General features: G+C 59.8%; 9 protein-coding genes across 9 annotated transcripts; 6 read left to right on the forward strand and 3 right to left on the reverse strand.

The window, feature by feature from the left end:
- Positions 1-1,512: 1,512 nt before the first annotated feature.
- On the reverse strand, positions 1,513-3,119 carry BKCO1_3800042 (glycosyltransferase family 2 protein; the record flags this gene model as incomplete). The annotated part of the gene is made up of 2 exons (XM_020275252.1): positions 1,513-1,702; positions 1,783-3,119. The coding sequence occupies 2 exons, from the start codon at positions 3,117-3,119 to the stop codon at positions 1,513-1,515; spliced, it is 1,527 nt and encodes a 508-aa protein (XP_020128683.1).
- A 1,356-nt stretch (positions 3,120-4,475) lies between these two features.
- On the forward strand, positions 4,476-7,613 carry BKCO1_3800043 (glycoside hydrolase family 16 protein; the record flags this gene model as incomplete). Its single annotated transcript, XM_020275253.1, has 1 exon — positions 4,476-7,613. The coding sequence occupies one exon, from the start codon at positions 4,476-4,478 to the stop codon at positions 7,611-7,613; it is 3,138 nt and encodes a 1,045-aa protein (XP_020128684.1).
- A 1,967-nt stretch (positions 7,614-9,580) lies between these two features.
- Positions 9,581-10,917, forward strand: BKCO1_3800044 (isocitrate dehydrogenase; the record flags this gene model as incomplete). The annotated part of the gene is made up of 4 exons (XM_020275254.1): positions 9,581-9,613; positions 9,703-9,988; positions 10,051-10,777; positions 10,830-10,917. The coding sequence occupies 4 exons, from the start codon at positions 9,581-9,583 to the stop codon at positions 10,915-10,917; spliced, it is 1,134 nt and encodes a 377-aa protein (XP_020128677.1).
- A 243-nt stretch (positions 10,918-11,160) lies between these two features.
- On the reverse strand, positions 11,161-12,058 carry BKCO1_3800045 (methyltransferase bud23; the record flags this gene model as incomplete). Its single annotated transcript, XM_020275255.1, has 2 exons — positions 11,161-11,974; positions 12,036-12,058. The coding sequence occupies 2 exons, from the start codon at positions 12,056-12,058 to the stop codon at positions 11,161-11,163; spliced, it is 837 nt and encodes a 278-aa protein (XP_020128678.1).
- Positions 12,059-12,397: 339 nt separating this feature from the next.
- BKCO1_3800046 (uncharacterized protein) lies at positions 12,398-13,239 on the forward strand (the record flags this gene model as incomplete). The annotated part of the gene is made up of 3 exons (XM_020275256.1): positions 12,398-12,467; positions 12,541-12,774; positions 12,848-13,239. 3 exons carry the CDS (start codon positions 12,398-12,400, stop codon positions 13,237-13,239), a joined length of 696 nt encoding a protein of 231 aa, XP_020128679.1.
- A 368-nt stretch (positions 13,240-13,607) lies between these two features.
- BKCO1_3800047 (acetylornithine deacetylase) lies at positions 13,608-14,985 on the forward strand (the record flags this gene model as incomplete). The annotated part of the gene is made up of 3 exons (XM_020275257.1): positions 13,608-13,994; positions 14,053-14,785; positions 14,834-14,985. The coding sequence occupies 3 exons, from the start codon at positions 13,608-13,610 to the stop codon at positions 14,983-14,985; spliced, it is 1,272 nt and encodes a 423-aa protein (XP_020128680.1).
- A 498-nt stretch (positions 14,986-15,483) lies between these two features.
- BKCO1_3800048 (protein required for cell viability rrp17) lies at positions 15,484-16,465 on the forward strand (the record flags this gene model as incomplete). The annotated part of the gene is made up of 2 exons (XM_020275258.1): positions 15,484-15,666; positions 15,944-16,465. 2 exons carry the CDS (start codon positions 15,484-15,486, stop codon positions 16,463-16,465), a joined length of 705 nt encoding a protein of 234 aa, XP_020128685.1.
- A 327-nt stretch (positions 16,466-16,792) lies between these two features.
- BKCO1_3800049 (actin lateral binding protein) lies at positions 16,793-17,537 on the reverse strand (the record flags this gene model as incomplete). The annotated part of the gene is made up of 3 exons (XM_020275259.1): positions 16,793-16,955; positions 17,045-17,388; positions 17,520-17,537. The coding sequence occupies 3 exons, from the start codon at positions 17,535-17,537 to the stop codon at positions 16,793-16,795; spliced, it is 525 nt and encodes a 174-aa protein (XP_020128686.1).
- Positions 17,538-17,886: 349 nt separating this feature from the next.
- Positions 17,887-19,496, forward strand: BKCO1_3800050 (uncharacterized protein; the record flags this gene model as incomplete). Its single annotated transcript, XM_020275261.1, has 3 exons — positions 17,887-18,166; positions 18,224-18,448; positions 18,511-19,496. 3 exons carry the CDS (start codon positions 17,887-17,889, stop codon positions 19,494-19,496), a joined length of 1,491 nt encoding a protein of 496 aa, XP_020128642.1.
- Positions 19,497-20,117: the final 621 nt, after the last annotated feature.

Here is a 20,117-nt window from a genome sequence, read left to right on the forward strand (position 1 = left end):
CCCACGTCGCTGAGCTGGCTCCGGCGCGATCTGATCGGGGTTGCGGTGCCTGATAGCCATTTTTCGTTTTTCCTCTAGCTTCCGTGCGTCGCCAGGCCTTCCTTCCCTACCTAGCACGCTGCGGTGGTACTAAGCGTTTCAGCCGATAAGCCTCTCCCGCCCGCCTGGCTCAGCCCCCGACCCGTGCGACAGGGGCCCCGGTCCTGCCGTCAACAACGCTCTACCACGTACTACCCGGCAACCACTCGACCTCCTCCCCAATCGCACGCCCATGTCCCGACGCCCGGCGAATTCTTCCGATCCCAGTTGCCGCCGCCGCCGCGGTTCCCCCCACCGCGCAAGCTTCTTTCCCGACCCGGGCAAGGTTATCTATCGTTTTTGCGCCATCGCGGCTCCAGCTGGGCGCGGAGCGATGAGGCGCTGGGCGCTGGACCATGGACCATGGACGCTGGACGCTGGACGCTGGACGCTGGGCCTGGCGCCTCATGCACGCTACCTGCCGTGTCGCCGGGACCGCGAAAACACTGCAGCGCCACGCCATGAATACTTCTTTCATTCAGCACACGCATCCCGGCGCCTTGCAGTAGTCAGTCCTTCTTTCGGCCTCTGTTCTTGGTCGATGGTTGCCCCTTTCGCCGCCGTTGCCCGCCGCGACGTCGAGCCTTCCATGATCGTGGGTGCACGCCACCGCTCGAGGCACACCTGGCACCTGTTCCAATTTCACCGCAACGCGCCCAGGCCGGCTCCATCTGCCGCCGGCCTCTGATGTTGATGAGGGCCAAGGAAAAAAAAGCCCGCTGAATCCAGGGAGGTTCGTCGTTCTACAAATTTTATCATCACGCTCACCTGACGCTCGTGTCCGCCTTACGGGCTGTCATTTCCCTCGAAGATATTGCGCGAAGGGCCGTTTTTGTGTCAGTTCGACGCAAAACTAACACTCCCTTTTTGCACGCCGGGGTCGTCAGCCCCGCCCTGTAGCCCCTGTTGTCTCCCCACATCTCCTCTGTCGTGCGAGATCCTAAAAATTTCCCTTGTGGAACCCGCAGTCGCCCCCCGGCCAGAAACGGCCGTGCCGCTTGGTTGATGGTGCAGCTGCCAAGCTAAACGTCATTTGGCCGGGATCATCCATCCCAACGACACGTCCCAAGAGACGGGAAGGACGGCGTGCGTCTTGATAAAAATATTCTCGTTCACTAGCTAAAGCCTCTTGCGTCCAGCCGTGTCTGTAGCGTCGTCCAAGCATGATCGTCCATCCATTAGGCTTATCGCGAGGATAAGCAGTAGCAAGCATCTAGTTGCGTGTATGTGCAGTAGTGTGTGTGCGCCCAGCTTCGCCGCAGGTATTCCCCAAGTCCGTCTAAAAATCCGCCGACTCCACGCACCAACGTGTAGAAAAGGAAATGTGTACATAAATGCAATGCATTGCGCAGGGGGCCGTGGCTGCATGCAGCTGTGCTGTCCGCGCCGCAAGCGAGCCTCCCCCGCGGCGCCGCTACCCTCCGATCCCCTCCGCTACGACCGTGCCGTGGGGTTCCAGTTGTTGTAATTCACCAGCTGGCGCGCATTTCCGTACAACCCGATCGTGGCGTTCAGCACCAGATAGAACGGGTACAGTACGGAGAACATCACGATCATCCGCAGGTTGACAAACTCCGACCGCACGCGCGCTGTGATCCACAACGTCGCAATGAGACACGCAATACTGCAGCGGGGTTAGCCGATGAAAATCCAGGATTATCGCGCGGGCCAGGCCAGGCTAGCCCGCTGCGAGGGGAGACGTACGTGATGATGAAGAACCAGACCGAGACCGGGAACGTGAACCAGATGAGCTTCGCGAGCTGGATCGGGTCGCGCGGCCATTTGGTGATGACAAAGCCGAACACCAGGCAGGTGTACTGCGTGACGAGGTAGTAGCTGAGCTCGCGGATCAACAGGAGGGAGAAGAGCCCGAAGCGGACCTTGGGCCTTCGAGGTGAGCCCTCGGGCGACTTGTTGTACGCAAGCTTGCAATGCTTGATGCTCGCCTGCGTCCAACCCTGCGCCCACCGCAGCCTCTGTTTCCAGAAAGACGCGAGGGTGGTGGGGGCGAGCTCATACGACACAACATTCAAGTCGTGGACCGTGTTGGCGCCACGTGACACAGCTCTCAATGCAGAGTCGATGTCTTCAGTGAGCATGTCGCCGTCCATTCTTAGATCCCTGAGCAGCGACGCGCGCCAGTAGCCGTTGGACCCGCAGAACAGACCGAACTCCCACATGGTAGCGCGGCCGGGATGCGAGACGGCGTAGATCTTGTCAAACTCGACAGCAATCATGCTCGCCAGCACGCAGTCCTTGGAGTTGAAGACCACGCAGCGGCCCTGGACAATGTCCACGGTCGAGTCCTGGCAGAAGCGCTCGGCAGCCCAGCGCGGCCCATGCGGGTGAGGGTAGTGGTCGCAGTCGTAGATGGCAATGACGTCGGAGCCCGTGTCGAGGGTGAAGAAGTAGTTGAGGTTGTCGGCTTTGGAAGTGGACTTGGGCACCTTGATGACGCGGAGCTGAGGGAACTTGGACTGCAGCTCGCGCAGCTCCGTCTCGAGCGGCTCAATCGGCTTCGGCGTGTTGTACAGGATGTTGATCCTGATCTTGTCGATGGGGTACACGATCTTGGTCAGCGCGTGCAGAGCGCGGTCCATGATGATGTCCTTCTCGTTAGGGAGATAGGCGACAATCAGGATGTCGATGATCGGCAGGTTGGCGTCAGGCGTTGGGAAGTTCCAGCCCTTCTCCTCGGCTTTGGCAACGGCCCTGCGGGCATCGCGGACCGGGGAGAGGCTGAGGAAAGCTTCGATGACGGTGGAGGCGGAGATGTAGAAGTTGGTGGCCAGATAGATAAACCAGAAGATGCCAATCCACTTGTGGGTGGCGACCATGTAGATGCACACCGAGAAGACAAAGTAGGAGAGGACCAGGCAGAAGGGAGTCCACTCGGTCACAAACTCGGACAGGCGGGCCAGAAAGCCGGGCCTGGCGGGTTGTTCGGGCAGGCCTCCATCGGACGACGAGGAACTGTAGAACGACTTGTCGTGGTGCTGCTCCTCCTCGATGGTGACGGTGAAGTCCTTGTTGTCAGCCATGGCGGGAGCAGGACTGGTTTGGGCAACAGGCGGAAACGACAGTGGCTCTTCAGGAAATGCAAGCGGAAACGGAGAAGAAATAGCAAGAGAGCGACGGGCCGGTGCTGGGCGAGGGCACGAGTCGGCGGAAACGAACGATTGCCAGAAGCTCGGTCTGCGGCGTTCGGTGGGTAGGCTTGGGGAGAAGATATGGGCCCGAATTGGCAAGGCCGCTCTTGAATTGAGGATGGGTCGCACCGGGCAGTGGGCCAGGGCGGCTTCCATGCATCGGTAAATTTCTCATCATCGCCATGGCGGGCGGCGGACCAGGGTGGGCTCGGGGCATCAAGGCAGGGCCGCGGGAGCACGGCCCTGTTCTCACGATGGCCTCCTGGCCGGCGTCTGCACGGCTGCGCGACGGCGGGCCTGCCGCCTTGCGTGTCGCTGCACTTGCAATATTGGAAATGAGGAAGTGGCCATGCGGGCGGCGCTGATAGGCGGACGGCCGGGCGCGGGGGATCCGGCGGCGACTGCAGGCAGAGGCGGGCGGCGCTGTCGCGAGCGCGCCGGGCTCGTCGTCTGCGTGGGATCGGCTGGCTGCTGCTTGTCTGCTGCTGGGCCATGGTGGGCGGGTGGTGCATGGCATGGGCGGCGGGCAGCAGGAGCGAGACAGGCAGACAGGCGGGCAGACAGGCGGGCAGGCAGGCAGGCAGACCGGCCGCGGCCACGCTCCCTGTCGTGCGCCGATCATCCGCCTGTCGCGCCGCCATCAATCAAGCCCATCTCGCCCGTGCCATCCACGCACGCCATCTCCACCACCCACCGCCCACTGCCCACCACCACCCACCGCCTGCCGCCGCCACCGACGCCTCGCTTGCGCCGCGAGTCGCTGCCAGGAGTCGGGCCGCCCGGCGCACGGCCACGCCGGGCAACGAGATGCCGGACGCGCCCTCCACCACGGCCATCAATCACCGCCAGCTTGGCATGCAGCCCTCATCAGCCTGGCCCGTCTGCCGATACGACGGCCGCCAGCTCGAAGCTTCGCCTCCTGCACACGGCGCCAAGCCAGGTACCTGACGGCCGCCTGCGCCAGCTGCATGCGCTGCGCAAGGACCAGGGCCCACGCTGCCAGGACGCGCGCCGCGGCTGCTACCCAAATCTCTGTGAGGCCTTTCTGTCGCGCCGCTATGCTTGCATCGACAGTGGGCGGCCGATCCGCCTGTGCTGGCCCGCCCTTTCCAGCGCTGCTCCGGCCGCTGAGGCCGCGCCCTGCTTCCTCTTCTGGCCGGGAGCACCATTAAACGCCCTGCAACCCGCCTTTCCACGGGCTGGGTGCGCGCTCGTTCTCTCTCACTTCCTTGCCGTGCCGTCCTTCACATGGCCTCCTCCACCATGCGGTTCTGCCTCGCGGCCGCCGCCGTTGGCCTTCTCTTTCCGGCCAGCACTGTCGCCGCCGCTGACGCCGGCTGCTCGTGCGGCTTCTACGACGACATCACCGGCGACCTCTTCACCGAGTCTCTGATCCAGTACTTCAACGAGACCTCGGACCTGGACCACTTCGTGCTCGAGAACTTCGAGCACAAGTCGGAGAAGAGCTGGAACAGCAAGTTCCGCCAGGGCGCCCTCCCCGACAATGTCATCGCCAACTACACCATTGCCAGCAACGTCACCAATGGCACCTCGCTCGGCCTCGTCTGCGACCCGTACACTGACGCCCACGTTGTCAATGGCGGCAGCGTCAGATCCAAGCGCCGCGATATCCAATACGGCTCCTTCCGCTCCCTTATGCGCGGCCCCGCCATCAATGCCGGCGGCAGCTCCATGACCATGAGGCTGCAGTTCAACGAGAGCGAGTCTCTCGAGATCAACGTCATGAACACCGACTCCTACGCCAATGCCTGGGTCAACACCCTGATGCAGGGCGAGTGGCCGGACCGTGACCTGGGCATCAACTACACCGTCCTCGGCAACAGCTCGCTGGCCAACGGCACCGCTTCGCCGCAAGACTTCATGGAGTTTCGCATCGACTGGACCGACAAGGAGGTCCGTTACTTTGTCGGTCAGAACAACAGTCGCACCGTGACCAAGAAGAAGCACGGCTCTGTCCCCATGACCCCCTCGCCCTTGTACTTCCGCCACTGGTCCATCGGCAACACTTACGCCATGGAGGGTCCCCCAAACTGGCGGTCTGCTGCCAATGTCGGCTGGATGCGCATGTTTTTCAACACGTCAACCATGACGGACGAGCAACACGACGAGTTTGACGCCAGATGTACCTTCGAGGATGCCTGTTCCATGAACGACATGAGCCTTCGGCTGGTCTCCCCTTACCACACCAATGCTACGGTGAAGTGGAAGTATCACGACCCCCGTGGCGGCCTGCTCACTGCGCCCATTTGGATGTCCGTCATCATGGCCGTGTTCTCGACGTTCCTGTTGATCCATGCCTTTGTGAAGAAGGCGGTCGGCAAGCAAGCCCCCGCTGGCCACGGCCAGCCGAAAGAGTCTGCATCGGACTCGGATCGTTCCTCCCCGGCTCCCGCCTATCGATCCACCGAACCCAGCATCATTGCGTCCAGTAGCACAACACCGTTCAACCAAACGCGACCTTCGACCCCGGACAAGAAGAACAGCGCCGAAGCGCCTCCCCGACGCTCGGACTTTACTCCGTCCGCATCGGGAACCTCAACTCCACTGCCCCGCTATGAGAGCAGGGAATATCTTGGCAGATATGACGACGATTTGATAAGTCCTGTTTCCTCGACGCCGAATTTGCCGAACGGGGCTCCCGACCCATCTTTTTACCCTCCGACTTCGACCAGAGCCTCGTCGCTAAGGAATGCCGTGGTCTACACCGACGACAGTGCTATGCCAGAATTTGCGCTTCCAGATTCGGCCAGGGATTCCGCGCAGACGCTCGTGCCCAGAACTCCCATGTCCCCTCTCTCGCCCAAGTCACCATCCTCCCCAGCACCATGGTCGCCAAAGAACAGGGAAAAGGGATTCGGAGCTGCCAGAGTCAAGGAGGTGGCCGAAGAGCCCAAAGAGCATCCCCTCAAGACCACCACGATTGCGGGTGATGCTAAAGCTGCTGACAAGATTCCCACCGCGAAAAAGGCCCGTGTTGACTATTTGGCCGGGCTGGTTGCGCTTTGTTCGATATTCGTCACCTTGATCCATTTCCACCTGACTTACGTGCCGGCCGTGGTCATTCCAGGAGCCTTTGTCCACTATCCCAGCGAGCTTTGGGCGGAGAAGCTCATCTCCCCGTTCATCATGAACCAGATGTGGCTCGGTGTCTTCTTCACGACTTCGACCCGCTTCTTGTCCGCGAGGTATTTCCGCGAAGGCAAGTTGGAGGTCATTGCAGAGCGTGCCGTCAAGCGTGCGCCGCGTCTCATGATCCCCGTCACTGCCATGGTCCTTCTGGAGTACTTCTTCATCGACGTCGGTGCGACCAAGTACCTCGAGTACGTGCCTTCGGTGTCCTGGTCCACCTGGGGTTACGTGGCCAAGTTTCCTTCCGCGGGCCATTTCATCAGCGAGATTCTCGAGCTCGTCTATCTCATCCCCAATGCCGTGCCGCAGATTACGTTCAATTACTGCACTGGTGTCCTCTGGACCATTGCCGTGCAGTTGCAGGGATCCTGGATTGTATTGCTCGGAGCGATTGTCATCCGCGAGATCAAGACACCCTGGAAACGCTTTGGCTACTACGCATTCTGCGTCCTGCAAAACTGGTACGCAAGGAATTGGGGCAGCTTCTTCTGGCTGGGTCTCATGCTCACCGACCTGGACATCACGTACAAGTGGCGGAAGTACCTGTACCCACGTCCCTTGGCGTACTACCCGTTGATCGGTTTCTGCACCTTCATGACTCTGATTGGTTTCACGATGAACCTTCTGCCACAGTGGGTCAGCTTCAACTTCACCACGCATGAGAACGGAATCCACCCGGACCAGGAGACTGGTCTCCCCATTGTGCAGACGGAGCGCTATGCGTACCCCAACTACTACGAGCCTCGCTTCAACATGCTTCTCTTCGCAGTCGGCATGCAGGCCATTGTGGAGCTGTCGACTGTGGTGCAGAAGATCTTGTCGTTCCCGGTGCTGGTTTGGGTTTTCCCGCACATCTTCACCATCTACCTCATCCACGGCTTTGTCTTCTGGAGCTGGGGCTCATGGCTCCTCGTGACCCTTGCCCACCAAGACTTTGTCTACTGGCTGAATGCCCTCCTCGTCGGGGTGACTTGCTACGGCATCATTCTGCTGTCATTGCCAATCGTCACGCCCGCCATCGAGATTCTCGGGCGCGACATCACCATCAACATCTGGGAGTTTGCCAACGTGAAGCCGCCGCCGAAGAAGGACACGCTTTTCCCGTTCAACAAGCACGAGCTTGGCATGGACGGTGAAAAGAGCGAGGGCCAGACGGTGGTCGAGGAGGTGCGAGAGATCAGGGGGGAACATGACGAGAAGCATCAGGTGAAGTTTGACGAGAGAAACATGGTCTAAGGGACGACGATATGTAGGTTTTGAGTTAGCGTTGGTTCTTTTGTTTTTTGTAATGTGTATCCCAAGCGGTCTCCCCGGTACATAGAGCGAGCTATGTTCTTAAGGTTCGAGTAGAGCTGAACGAGGAATGTAATGGATATCCGGCGTTGTTGATAGTGTTGTTCATAGCCTGGCACCCTCATAGATAGACGTAAAAATGACCGTCACTCTGCCAATGCTCAGCGTGAAGCACAATCTTGGACAGGCTTGACGTGGCCAATGTGGAAGAATGGGGCTGCTGCAAGGCTGAAGGGCGGGAGTGGGGCTGGACGGGCGGCACGGTCGAGACGCAGGAACACCCGTATCTCCGACCGGTTGACCAAGTTTCTTTCCCACGGGCTCCACCAGACAAGCTTCCGCGCTGCCTTGATTCCCGGTCCATGACAGTGATTTACCTACGTGGGCAGTGCACCTCTGACTCCCCACCGTTCCGAAACGCGCAGTGGCACGTCCGCCGGCCGGGACGAACGTGACAGCAGCCTGGGATCGCAAGGGCCAGACCCGGACCAAGAGATCTCTATCCTATCATCTGTCCACATGCTGATTTGAACATCGGTCCGACCGCTGCCCGGCATGTGCCGAAGAAGAATGCCAGCGTCCTTCCGTATGGCACAAACGGCCGGCTTTCTTGCCTTCTCCGCGTTCCCCAACCCTGTTCTCGACCCGGTGAGGAACTCCGTTGCCCGCATCATGCACAGACATGCCGTTCGACCCTGCCGAGCATCTGGAAAAAGCCCATAGGCTCAACAAGCATGCCTGGTCCAGGGGGGCTTTCCCCCTCCTATCCGGTGGGTCACGATCCGCACGAGTCTGCCAAGGCAGCGAAATTGGCCTGAGCAGGACACCTTCACAGTATCGTGCTTGACGGTGTAACGGGTTATCCAATCATGAGGCTATATTGAATCGCCTTTTGTTGACAACCGAAGAAATTCCACGAGTGCCGTCACAGAATCTCGTTGGCTACCCCATTACACCGTCGAACACGTTGATATCGGTATGAAATGGCCCGAAGAAGCTGCCACGGTGCGTTGAGTGGAAATATGGGTGGGATCCGCAAACCACCGTCAACGCCTTATTCCGTGGTCACCGGTGTGCCGGGTTCAATGGCGTGTTTTTAGTTTCGTCCGCATCTTCGAAGGTGGAGCTTTCGTTCGAATGAGAAGCTAGGACCATGGTGTTTGGCGACGAACTATGTGCATGGGGGCATCGTGCCCCCGTGATGTCGTGCTTTGCTTTCGTGTCGTTGTTTCCACCGCCTTGCGGTGAATGTTTGGCTTATCACGCCCGTCAGCGTCGGCACGGATAAAGTTTCGATTGTCCCTGGCTTGTCTCCTCTTCAATACGTATAGACTTACGACATAGGCACTTGGAGCAAACGCCCGAACGTGGATTCTGGCTTCGTTGACACGGGAACACGTTTCGTTGCGGCGGCAGGTTGGTGCTTTTGTTCTGTACAGCTTGCTGTTCACTGCCGGCGACTGGATGGGCTGAATGGGCCGGGTTGTATCTGGGGTTGCCCCGCAGATGCTTCGTCGATATCCGATGTCGGGCCAACTCGGAGATGATACGTATCTATGGCAAAGGCTGCTGCACCTCCAGCCACGAGAAGGCGCGGGTGCAGGCGACGGACGATGCGGCGGTCGAGACGGTGACGGCGCCCGGCCGCGCCGCCCCGCCACGCCGTCCCTCGCAGTTGTCCACTGGGTGTTGGGAATAATAATGCGAAAACGCGAACCGCGGGATGGAGCGGGAGAAAAGTCGGCTCGTGACCAGGTTCTGACGTCCCGCGCCCGTTGCCGAAGGCTGGCCGAAAGCGATCCGGGTTGGCAGCGCCCAGCTTTTGCTTCTGCACCTCCGCTGCAACCAACACCAGGCCCCCGTCCGCCGCCATCCCAGCATCCCCCCTCTCCGCTCTCCAATCCGTCATCATGCTGGCCCGGAGCTCTCAGCGCACCGCCCAGGTACCTTCTCTCGCCCGCACCGCCCGCGCCGCCCGCGCCCGCCGGCTGCGCCAAGTCCTCTGTCCAGGCTAATGCGCTCTTTCAAATAGACCCTCCTGCGCGGCGCCTCGCCTGCCACCCGCTCCTTCGCGACCGTCCAGAGCGACATCTTCAAGCCCACCAAGTTCGGCGGCAAGTACACCGTCACCCTGATCCCCGGTGACGGTGTCGGTGCCGAGGTCTCGGAGAGCGTCAAGCAGATCTTCAAGGCCGACAACGTCCCCATTGAGTGGGAGCAGGTCGATGTTTCCGGCGTTGACTCTGGCAACAAGCACAGCGAGGACCTCTTCCGCGAGTCCATCGCCTCGCTGAAGCGCAACAAGCTTGGTCTCAAGGGTCCGCCGCCCCCAACGCCCGCCCCGTGGCCCACACGAACCCTCCACGCTTACCATTGATAGGTATCTTGCACACCCCCGTCGAGCGCTCCGGCCACCAGTCCTTCAACGTCGCCCTCCGCCAGGAGCTCGACATCTACGCCTCCATTGTGCTGATCAAGAACATCCCCGGCTATGACACCCGCCACAAGAACGTCGACCTGTGCATCATCCGTGAGAACACCGAGGGCGAGTACTCCGGCCTCGAGCACCAGTCCGTTCCCGGTGTCGTCGAGTCGCTCAAGATCATCACCCGCGCCAAGTCTGAGCGCATTGCCAAGTTTGCCTTTGCCTTTGCTCTCGCCAACAACAGGAAGAAGGTCACCGTCATCCACAAGGCCAACATCATGAAGCTCGCCGATGGTCTCTTCCGGAACACCTTCAAGAAGGTCGCCGAGGACTACCCCACCCTCGAGACCAATGACATGATCGTCGACAATGCCTCCATGCAGTGTGTCTCGCGTCCCCAGCAGTTCGACGTCATGGTCATGCCCAACCTGTACGGTGGCATCCTGTCCAACATTGGCGCTGGTCTGGTCGGCGGTCCTGGCATTGTTCCCGGCTGCAACATGGGCCGCGATGTTGCCGTCTTCGAGCCCGGCTGCCGTCACGTCGGTCTCGACATCAAGGGCAAGGACCAGGCCAACCCTACCGCCATGATCCTGTCCGGCTCCATGCTCCTCAGGCACCTGGGTCTTGATGACCATGCCAACCGCATCTCCAAGGCCGTCTACGACGTCATCGCCGAGGGGTGAGTATTTCCGCTGCCCCAGTGATATCCAGCAGAGCTAACCCCCATACAGCAAGACCAGGACCCGTGACATGGGCGGCAGTGCCTCGACCCACGAGTACACCAAGGCCATCCTGACCAAGATGGAGGAGCAGATCTAAAATTGTAGGTTTAAGGTACTAGACGCGTTAGACCGGGCTGCATGGGAGGCTGTGGCATATAGGTGTATTTCTAGCCGTACATAGCTCGCATCGTGCAGAGTGATATCTTCCATTTTTATATCCATGACGCCGTCCTTCCTCAAACGCCGCAAATGCACACCGGGTATATCTCGTGCGAGACCTTGAATACCAACTGTTCCCATGGACGACTTGGCGTAGACTTTCTTGTCCCCAGCCCAGCGCCTAGAACTGAATCCTTCTCTTTCTGCCCGTGTATTTGGACGAGGCCTTGACAACCTTGCCCTTCCTCTCCATCTGGTCCTTCTTCCTCATGATCCACGCTTTGCTTCCCTTCTTGTCGTCTCCTTTCCTCATCTGCGACTTCCTCTTCCTTGAATCCATCACGTCGACATTGTCCATTCCCTTGACAACGCCCGTGATATCTCCCTCCAGATCACCGCCACCGACGGTCAGGACGAGGTACGTCTTGGCGCTCTTGGTGCCCGGATCATCCTCGAGCAAACCTGCGCCGAAGCCGGCGCGGATGGCGGCTTGGCTGATCATGCCCTTCTGCTGGTCGTTCTTGGGGTAGAACTGGCAGACGGCACGGCCGCCACGCCGCAAGCTCGCGTACAGCCCGCCGAAGAAGCGGCTCAGGCGGCCCTGGGCCGTCTCCTCACTGCTCTCGGCGTTGCACAGCCACTGGACGGCCGAGATGCTGATGGCGGCATCGAAGGTGCCGGGCCGGAAGGGCACACCCTGGCCGGCGTCGGCCAGAAACAGGTCGCCCTCAACCTCGCGCTCCAGCGCCACGCCCAGCATCGACGGCGAGATGTCCATGCCGATCCACGTGTGCGGACCGCCCTCGGACGGGTCCGTCGACGACAAGATCTGCCCCGAGAGCCCGGAGCCGCAGCCGACATCGAGGATGAAGGAAGGTCGCCTCAGGTCGAGGAGTTCGAGCGCGCGCTTCGTCATGGAGGCTTGGATGTGCTGAATACGCGAGGACGTCGTGTACTTGTGGGACTCGGAGTCATTGTAGAAGAGGTCTGGCGGGCTGTGTGAGAGAGTCTTAGCGAGGCGATGGCCGGGGAACCTGGGGGGTGGTGTGTACATACAGAATGTCTTCGGGGCGCGACATGGTTGCGTTTTGGCTGCGCGCAGCCTGTCTTCACGACTATTTCACGGGCGGCAAGGGCGGCCTGAAGACGGCGTCTGATGCAAGGGCGATTATGGAGGCAGACGGCAGCGAATTGCGGGGAGCGACGGTGCCGACAGCGAGGCCCAAAAGTTTGGTGTTCAGCGCCGGCACGCTGACTCGGCGCGGATCAGATAAGATGGCCGAGCGAGTCGCATCTCTCGCGCAAGCTGGCGACGTCAGCCGTCGCTCAAGGCCACCTCGCGCCGTTCCTCGCTCGCTCTCCCCATCTCACGTTCTTTGCCTTTCTCTCCCACGCTCTCTTCCCGCACCGAAGGCAGCATGTGGGTGTTACCGCTTGTGGGCTACCTGGGCCTCATCCTGGGCTTTGGCTTCCTCACCTTGGCCATTGGTATGTCCACCTCTCCCCTGGTCGCGTGCATTAAAGGCAGCCTAGCTGACCCCGACTTTTCTGTCGCCTCTAGCCTCGGGCCTGTACTATCTTTCGGAACTCGTCGAGGAGCACACCGTCTTGGCAAAGAAGCTGCTCACGCGCATGATCTACGCCGTCATGGTCTTGCAGCTCCTCCTCTGGCTCGTCGACAGCTTCCCCCTCAGTCTGAGCGTCCTGAGCATGGTCTCCCACATTGTCTATGCGCAAAACCTGCGCCGCTTCCCCATTGTCAAGCTGACAGATCCGCTCTTCATTGTCTCCTGCAGTAAGTCGCGCGGCCCTCTCGAGCGAGATGCCGATTGCACGGCCGGCGAGCGTGCTAACGCCACTCCCTCCAGTCCTCGTTCTAATCAACCATTACCTGTGGTTCCGCCACTTCTCGACGCCCCCTCCTCGCTCAAACTACTACCCGTACAACACCAGCCGCGACTATTCGATTCCAACATTCACCGAGATTGCCTCATACTTTGGGCTTTGCGTGTGGTTGGTCCCCTTCGCGCTCTTCGTATCTCTCAGCGCCGGAGAGAACGTGCTACCAACCATGGGCAGCGAGTACGCTACGGGCGAGGGAAGCAGCTTCATTGCGCCTGGCCAAGAGCCAAGCGGGGCGGCGGCGAAGAAGGCCAATGTGGGACTGGCGAAGGCGGCCGTCGACGGGGTGAGGGATTGGTTGGGGGAGACGGGCGAGGTCATGGGATTCTGGAAAGGGGACAGGGTCAAGCGTTTCTAAAGACGGAAGCGAAGGCCGAACTTAATGAATTTCTGACGCTGGTTGGATTGCCGTGGCCCCGCACTCTCAGGCGCACCCTGCAGCAACAGTCGCCGCGTTGCGCTAGGCTCTAAGCGGCAGGAACAAAGGCCGCATCTGCGGGCCCGTGAGAAGCGCGATCTCGAATCTCACGTCTCGAGTCCGCCCCGCCGTTGCTCGATGCCGGTGGTGGTAAACAAGGCTTGGCGGGCGGAGAGCTTCCGCTCGCCTCGGGGCCCAGCCGCTGGCGTCATCTCGCGACTCAAGCTAATGCCCGCCCCAAGCTCCATCTTCATCTACAACTGCAAAACTATTCATCGAGGGTCATTCGCCCGCATTTCACCACCAGAATGCGCGCTGCAGCCGTCATCCCCGCGCTGCTCGCCCTCGCCGCTCCGCTCACATCAGCGGCGCAATCGCCATTGCAATGGCTGGAGCAGCAGCAGCTGAACCCCCCCACTCCCGATGCCGCAAAGCAAAGTCCTGCCCACCTGCTTCCCCTACCTACCCTGCATGAGCTCCTGACGCTGCATCGGGAAATCGTCAAGATCGAGTCCATCAGCGGCAATGAGTACAAGGTCGGCTGGTGGCTGGTGTCGTACCTGAAGGAGAATGGGTTCAACGTCGAGACGCAGAAGGTCGGCGTTGGAGAGAGAGGGAACACAAGGTTCAACATTCTCGCCTGGCCCGGTGACAGAAAATTCACGAAGCTGCTGGTTACCAGCCACATAGACACCGTACGGGCACCGCCATTGGTGAAGCACTGGTCCAGTCTGCTCACGCCCATATCTATAGGTCCCTCCCTACCTGCCCTATTCCTTCGACACCAAGGATGACAAGATATACGGACGCGGCAGCGTCGATGCCAAGGGCTCCCTCGCGGCCCAGGTCACGGCCGTCATCTCGCTGCTCGCCAACAGCAGCGCCCCGCTAGACCCCAACGACGTGTCCCTGCTCTTCGTCGTCGGCGAGGAGACGAGCGGCGACGGCATGCGCACCTTCTCCGGCTCCTCTCTCAACCCGCTCAACTACAGCGCCGTCCTCTTCGGCGAGCCGACCGAGAACAAGCTCGTCAGCGGCCACAAGGGCAACATGGGCTTCCGCGTGCACGTGACTGGCAAGGCCGCGCACTCGGGCTACCCGTGGCTGGGCGTCAGCGCGAACAACATCCTCATCAAGGTTCTGAGCCGGATACTCGATCTCGAAGCTGGCAAGGTCGAGGGCGCGGAGCTGCCGTGGAGCGACAAGTATGGCAACACGACGCTGAACGTCGGCACCGTGTTCGGCGGCGCTGCCGGCAACGTTGTCGCAGAGAAGGCGAATGCGACGATCACGATCCGCCTGGCGGGCGGCTCGCCGTTCGAAGTGCGGGGGGAAATTGAAAAGGCGCTTGCGCCGGTGATTGAGAGCGCGGAGACGGCCGGTGGCAAGGTGGAGCTCGAGTATCGGAACGCGGGATACCGTCCTGTTGACATGAACTGCGATGTCAAGGGCTTTGACTGCATCACCGTCAACTATGGCACAGACGGTAAGTACCACAATGCATGATAAGAAGGCAATACTAACTTTGGATCAGTCCCTTGGTTGGATGGTGATCATAAGCGCTATCTCTACGGTCCGGGAAGTATCTTCGTCGCCCACTCGGCCAATGAAGCAATTGACGTCCGCGACCTTGAGCGGGCGGTCGTGGACTACCAGAAGCTGATCCTTGCAGCTCTGAAAGTTTAGGTGGGCGTGGTTACAAAGGACTGATCGTTGTGCCCCGCGGACCTTACTCTTCCTACGAGCGTAGTTGAATATGGCACAGATGCAAGCTTAAAGACTGTATCAATATATTAAGTATATTTACCCATGGGATCCAATCACATGTAACAAATAGGGTACTATCGCTATGATGCTTGTCGCGTGGACCAATTGTTTTGCGGCCTGTTGTGATGCACGATCATGACTCGGCACCGCTAGCCTCTCCGCGATTTGGCGAGTCAGCGTTCGTGAACTTTTCCATTGCGGAGTTCCGCAGCGCCCACGTCCTGATCAACCCAGTCTGCAAACCCGCTCAGCCGTGCACATTACCCTACACGTCCCCCCCCCGCCCCGCGACCCTGAACTCGCGCTCGCTTGACCTGTCCGACGACTGTCCACAAGCCCGGACCGCAAGACAAAAAGTCGCACCGCCGAAAATTTTCCTTCCCGCGCTCCACTGCAGGCCGCGCGCGTCCAGCAGCCATGGCGCCGCCTCCCCGCAAACGCTCAAAGACGACCGAGCGACCCGAAGAGATCACCTTTGACAACTCGGCGCGCGCCGAGTACCTGACGGGCTTCCACAAGCGCAAGCAGGCCCGCATCAAGCACGCGCAGGAGCAGGCCGTCAAGCGCGAGAAGGAGGAACGCGTCGCGCAGAGAAAAGAGGTGAGATTTCCGCAACCCGCTCTGCTTTCGGCTTGTTTTTTTTTTCTCTCCCCTCCGAGCGCCTTTGGCTGTTCTTGCCTTTTCCTTCTTGCCTGTCTACAGAGCCGTCGGGCACGTTCCCTGCTCGCTGTTTGCCTCGTACGCGCAACCGTCATATCTGCAGTCGGGTCTGCCTCGAGCTTCGGGACGGCGGAACTCTATTTTGCCCACGCCGGTCACGTTTCTTCCTCTATTTTTTTTTTGAGCAAGCATACTGATGGTATTCCTTTAATCGCAGCTGCGACAACAACGCAAGGAGGACCTCGAACGCCATGTCGCCGAAGTCAATCGCATGCTCAAGGAGGCGAATCCCGATCTTCAATCTTCTTCGGACGACGAAGGTGACGAGGGAGGGGAATGGAACGGTATCGAGGAGGGTGGTGAGGAGCAGAAGCATGAGGATGTCGTGGACCGCGAGGAGGAATACGTTGACGAGGACAAGTACACTACGGTGACGGTCGAGACGGTGGACATCGACCGGGACGGCTTCAAGAAAAGGCCGGCCGGCGATGAGGATGACGAAGAGGATGGAGAGGACGAGGATGTGGAAGGTCGGGATGCAACAAACGAGGCGGGAGGGGAGGCGGACGCAAAGAAGGCGAACGGGAAGCGGGTGTGGACCAAGGAGAGACCGAAGACCGACAAGCCGAAGAAGAAGAAATTCCGGTATGAGAGCAAGGCGGAGAGAAAGGTAACGCGAGACAAGCAGAAGGCGAAAAGCAGGACGCAGGCCCAGGCACGGAAGGCGAAAGGGAAATAGAGGTGGCGGTAGGGAGGGGGCTCATCGGTCCAGCATTCAGACGAAGATCATAACGGCGGAAACGCCACTGGGTAAGTAGCTTGAGTTACGACTCCATGGTGGTTCCAAACAAGCACGACAGACAGCCAGGTAGTCAGGGGTAGAGGGTTGCTATGTCACTGAGGAGGAACTACCAACAGAGAAATGCAGGGCCGCAAGGCCTGCGTGACAACTGCACCGCCTACTCCCACCCAGTTCTAACGCTGAGAACAGTGTGCCAACCATTGAAGTTCGCTCGTTGTGATGATAAAATTGTTGTTGAAAAGGAGGCAGACGCCGGGAATGGAATTAGATGTTGCCAATCTCGTTGACGAAGTCGTCCAGCTCCTTCTTGGTGTCGGCGTACTTCTTGGCCATCTCCTCGTATTTGGCCTCCCACTGGTCCCTCTCGGCCTCGAGAGCCTGCACCTTGCGCTCGTAGTGGCCTGCCCGCACGTCGGTCTGACGGAGCCTGTCGGAAGCCTGTCAGCACGGTGGGGGACAAGTAGTGGGGTGGAATTGTAAGTGGAACGACAACGACGTTTGCATGTGCGCACGCACTGGAACCAGAAACGCTTCGGGGTCAGAAAGGTGACGTACTTCTCGTTCGTCTCGCGCAGGTTCTTGTCCGCCTCCTCAGCCTCCTCCTCGAGCAGCTGCACCCGTCGGGTCAGCGACTCGTTGTGGGTGCCCGCCTGGGAGCTGTCGTCGGCGATGGCCTTGGCATCCTTCAGGTGGGTCTCGAGCTTCTCGACCTCGCCCTCGAGCAGCTGGTTCCTGTGGGCGAGCGAGGTAATCTCCTGCTCCTTGGCCAGGTTCTCCTGTTCCAGACGCTTCTTGTCCGAGGACAGCTCCTCGACCTTGGCAGTGGCTTCGTCGGCCTCGATGCGGAGGGCGTTCATGCGCTGGACAGCAGCTGTCGTTAGCGCGACTCGTCCGTAGACGGCGCCGGCGGGGTTGGGCGCGGCCGGGGGCGGGCGGGCGAGCTTGTGATTACTCGGAGGCCCTGGAGGGGTAAAAAGAGGGGGTTGCTCACCTTCTTGATGGCGTCCATGATGGGCTGAGCAGAGGACTGGGATGTGCAGAAATGGGTATAGGATGCGCGGGGCGGTTGAGGGTGCAAGGCCGTTGGCAGAGGTAGATGGGATGCGGTGGTGGAGCGGAAGGTGACAGAAGGTAGTGCGTTGTTCGTCGCGGCGCGCGGGCGGTGAGGCGCTGGTGCAGATGCAGGCCCAGGGGGCTGCCAGGGGGCGCCTGTCGCACTGCGCCTGCCGGGCCCGCGCCCCGTTGCCCGTTGCTGCTGCGACCGCATGCCGGGCCGCAGTGTAAACAGTCCAGCGACCACATCCGCACCTCCACCCCACATCGCCGACTGCCGTCCATGCCACCATCTTCCTGCAACAATGCTTGCCGCACACGCAGACCGTGAGAACATCGCCGCCGCCCACCAGCAGGCGGCTGCCGCGAAGCCTCTCAATGCCGGCACTAGAGCTTTCGCTGCAAAGACGCCCGCCAACAAAGTCCCCAAGACGCCATTTAAGGTCGCGCTCAACGACGAGAATGGCACCACCCGCGCGGGCAAGGCCGCCTTGAACGCAACCACCAAGGGTGCCGAGAACCAATTGCTACCTCCCGGCAAGAAAGGCGCCGGGCCAGACAGCAATGCCTTCGTCACGCCTGCAGGTGGGTCGCAGCGAAGCCCGACTGTCTTGCGCGCCGTCGGCTAACGGACACTGCCAGGTCCCCGTATGCGTGCTCCGTTGGGCATGAAAACGACCAACGCCAAGGCAGCTGCCTTTGCAACTCCCGCCCCACAGACGGAGCCAGCCTCTGAGAAAACCGGCGTGAAGAGCAGCGACCCGCGGCTCCGTCGTGTCAAGGTAAAGGTCCACCAGGCTTCGCCGGCCTTGGAGCTTGCCAATGATGAGGAGCGTGACATTGAGTACATGCCGCCCCGAGAGATTCGTAAGCCTCCTTCCTGTCGGTCGCACTTCACTGGTGCACTGTGAGCTCATGGACCTTTGTAGCACTCCCCGATGACCCCGAGGACTGGCCGTCCGATATGCAGTACCCTCAGCTCGAGGGACAGAATCTCATGCGTGGCACCTACCAAGTCTACTACGATCCGGTCGATGATGATGGCGTCCACCTTTCTGACAAGCGCATTGCCGAGCAAAAGGCCAAGATTAACGCTAGCCACGAGGCAATGCTCCAGAAGAACATCGAAGAAACCCTTGGACCGTTGACCGACGATGAACGCGAGCTCTTCGGGTTTGCTCCTGCGTTGAAGCCCGCGCCCAAGCCCCAGCCTGCTGCAACTCGGCCAGCAAGTGTTGCGAGCACGTCCAAGTCCACCGCCGCCACTACTCGCCGGCCACTGAGTGTAGCCGCAACCTCAAGGCCAGCCGTGGCGACGTCTCGGACCGTTGCCTCCGCCCTCGCAAACAGCAATAATTCCACCGCCTCTATGCGAGCCCACACGCGTTCCCGCTCTGCCTTATCCACTACTACGCCTCCGGCTACTGCTCAAGCGCGACAGAAGCCGCCGGCACCAGCCATGCCGAAGCCTTCGAACCCCTCCAGCATGAGATACCAGGCTGCCACGGCTGCCTCACGTACAACCCTAGGCTACGGGAAGGGCCGTGCGATCGGCACTTCTATCCGCAAGCCGCTGTGTGTGTCCTCCGGTAACCAGCAGCGTTCCGTTTCTCAGGGTACCACGGGTCTGGCTCAAAGTGCTATCACTACAAGTGCACGCTCCGCAGGACCCTTGCGTTCTCGTTCAGTTCGGTCTCGCCACGAGTTGGATACGACGACCGCTGCCGATGCTTGGTCTCAGGACGAGAACGATGACCCAGAGATGGAGATGATTCGGGAGATGGCGCTTCGCAACCTACGCTTGACCGATCGGGTGGATGACAATGACTGGTTCAGCCGGGCACAGTCCGGAATTTCCGCCTTCGATATTGCTGATGAGGAAGAAGATTTCCAGTTCACGGTACCTGAGGCTTAGATTGCCAGCTTAACTCGTACCGATCGGATGAGGCCTACAAAAGGCTGGAATGTGCGATCAGATGAAACTGCAGAACTTCCTCTACTCGACTCGACGGTGTAGCCTTTCATTACTTGTACTCTGCCCCTTTTCTTTTTATCGATTGGTTCTGCAGGCAAAGAAAATTTGGGGAACGGAAAATTGGGAATACCCCGGTCATAGCAATTACGACGCTGCTCGGGAAGCAAGCGCTTGAAGGATTAGTCGTTGCTGCGAGCGCCGACATTCATTGCTTGAAGACCCAAGTTGGCACTTTACACGGAGCATGAGGCTGGGGCGTGTGTTTCATTGGGGCACTGTACTTTTTACACTTGGGCAACAAGGCTCCTTTCACTACATGTATTATGAGGCTTGGTCGATCACCGCGACAAAAGGGCCTAACAGGAGGAAACTTCCTATTTTGACATATGTAAGATTATTGGACTGCCATGCACCTCTACAAAGTAGACCGTGATCGATGACTTATCCTAACGCAACAGGAGTTGCGGTTGTGTCGCGATTTCGCCCGATTAGATTTCAGTTGTTGCTTCATCGCTGCGCTGTTGTGATGTCTGTGCATAGAGGAAGAAGCCACCATGGGCG

The sequence above is a fragment of the Diplodia corticola genome (assembly GCF_001883845.1).
Source record: "Diplodia corticola strain CBS 112549 chromosome Unknown scaffold38, whole genome shotgun sequence".
Lineage (NCBI taxonomy): Eukaryota > Fungi > Ascomycota > Dothideomycetes > Botryosphaeriales > Botryosphaeriaceae > Diplodia > Diplodia corticola.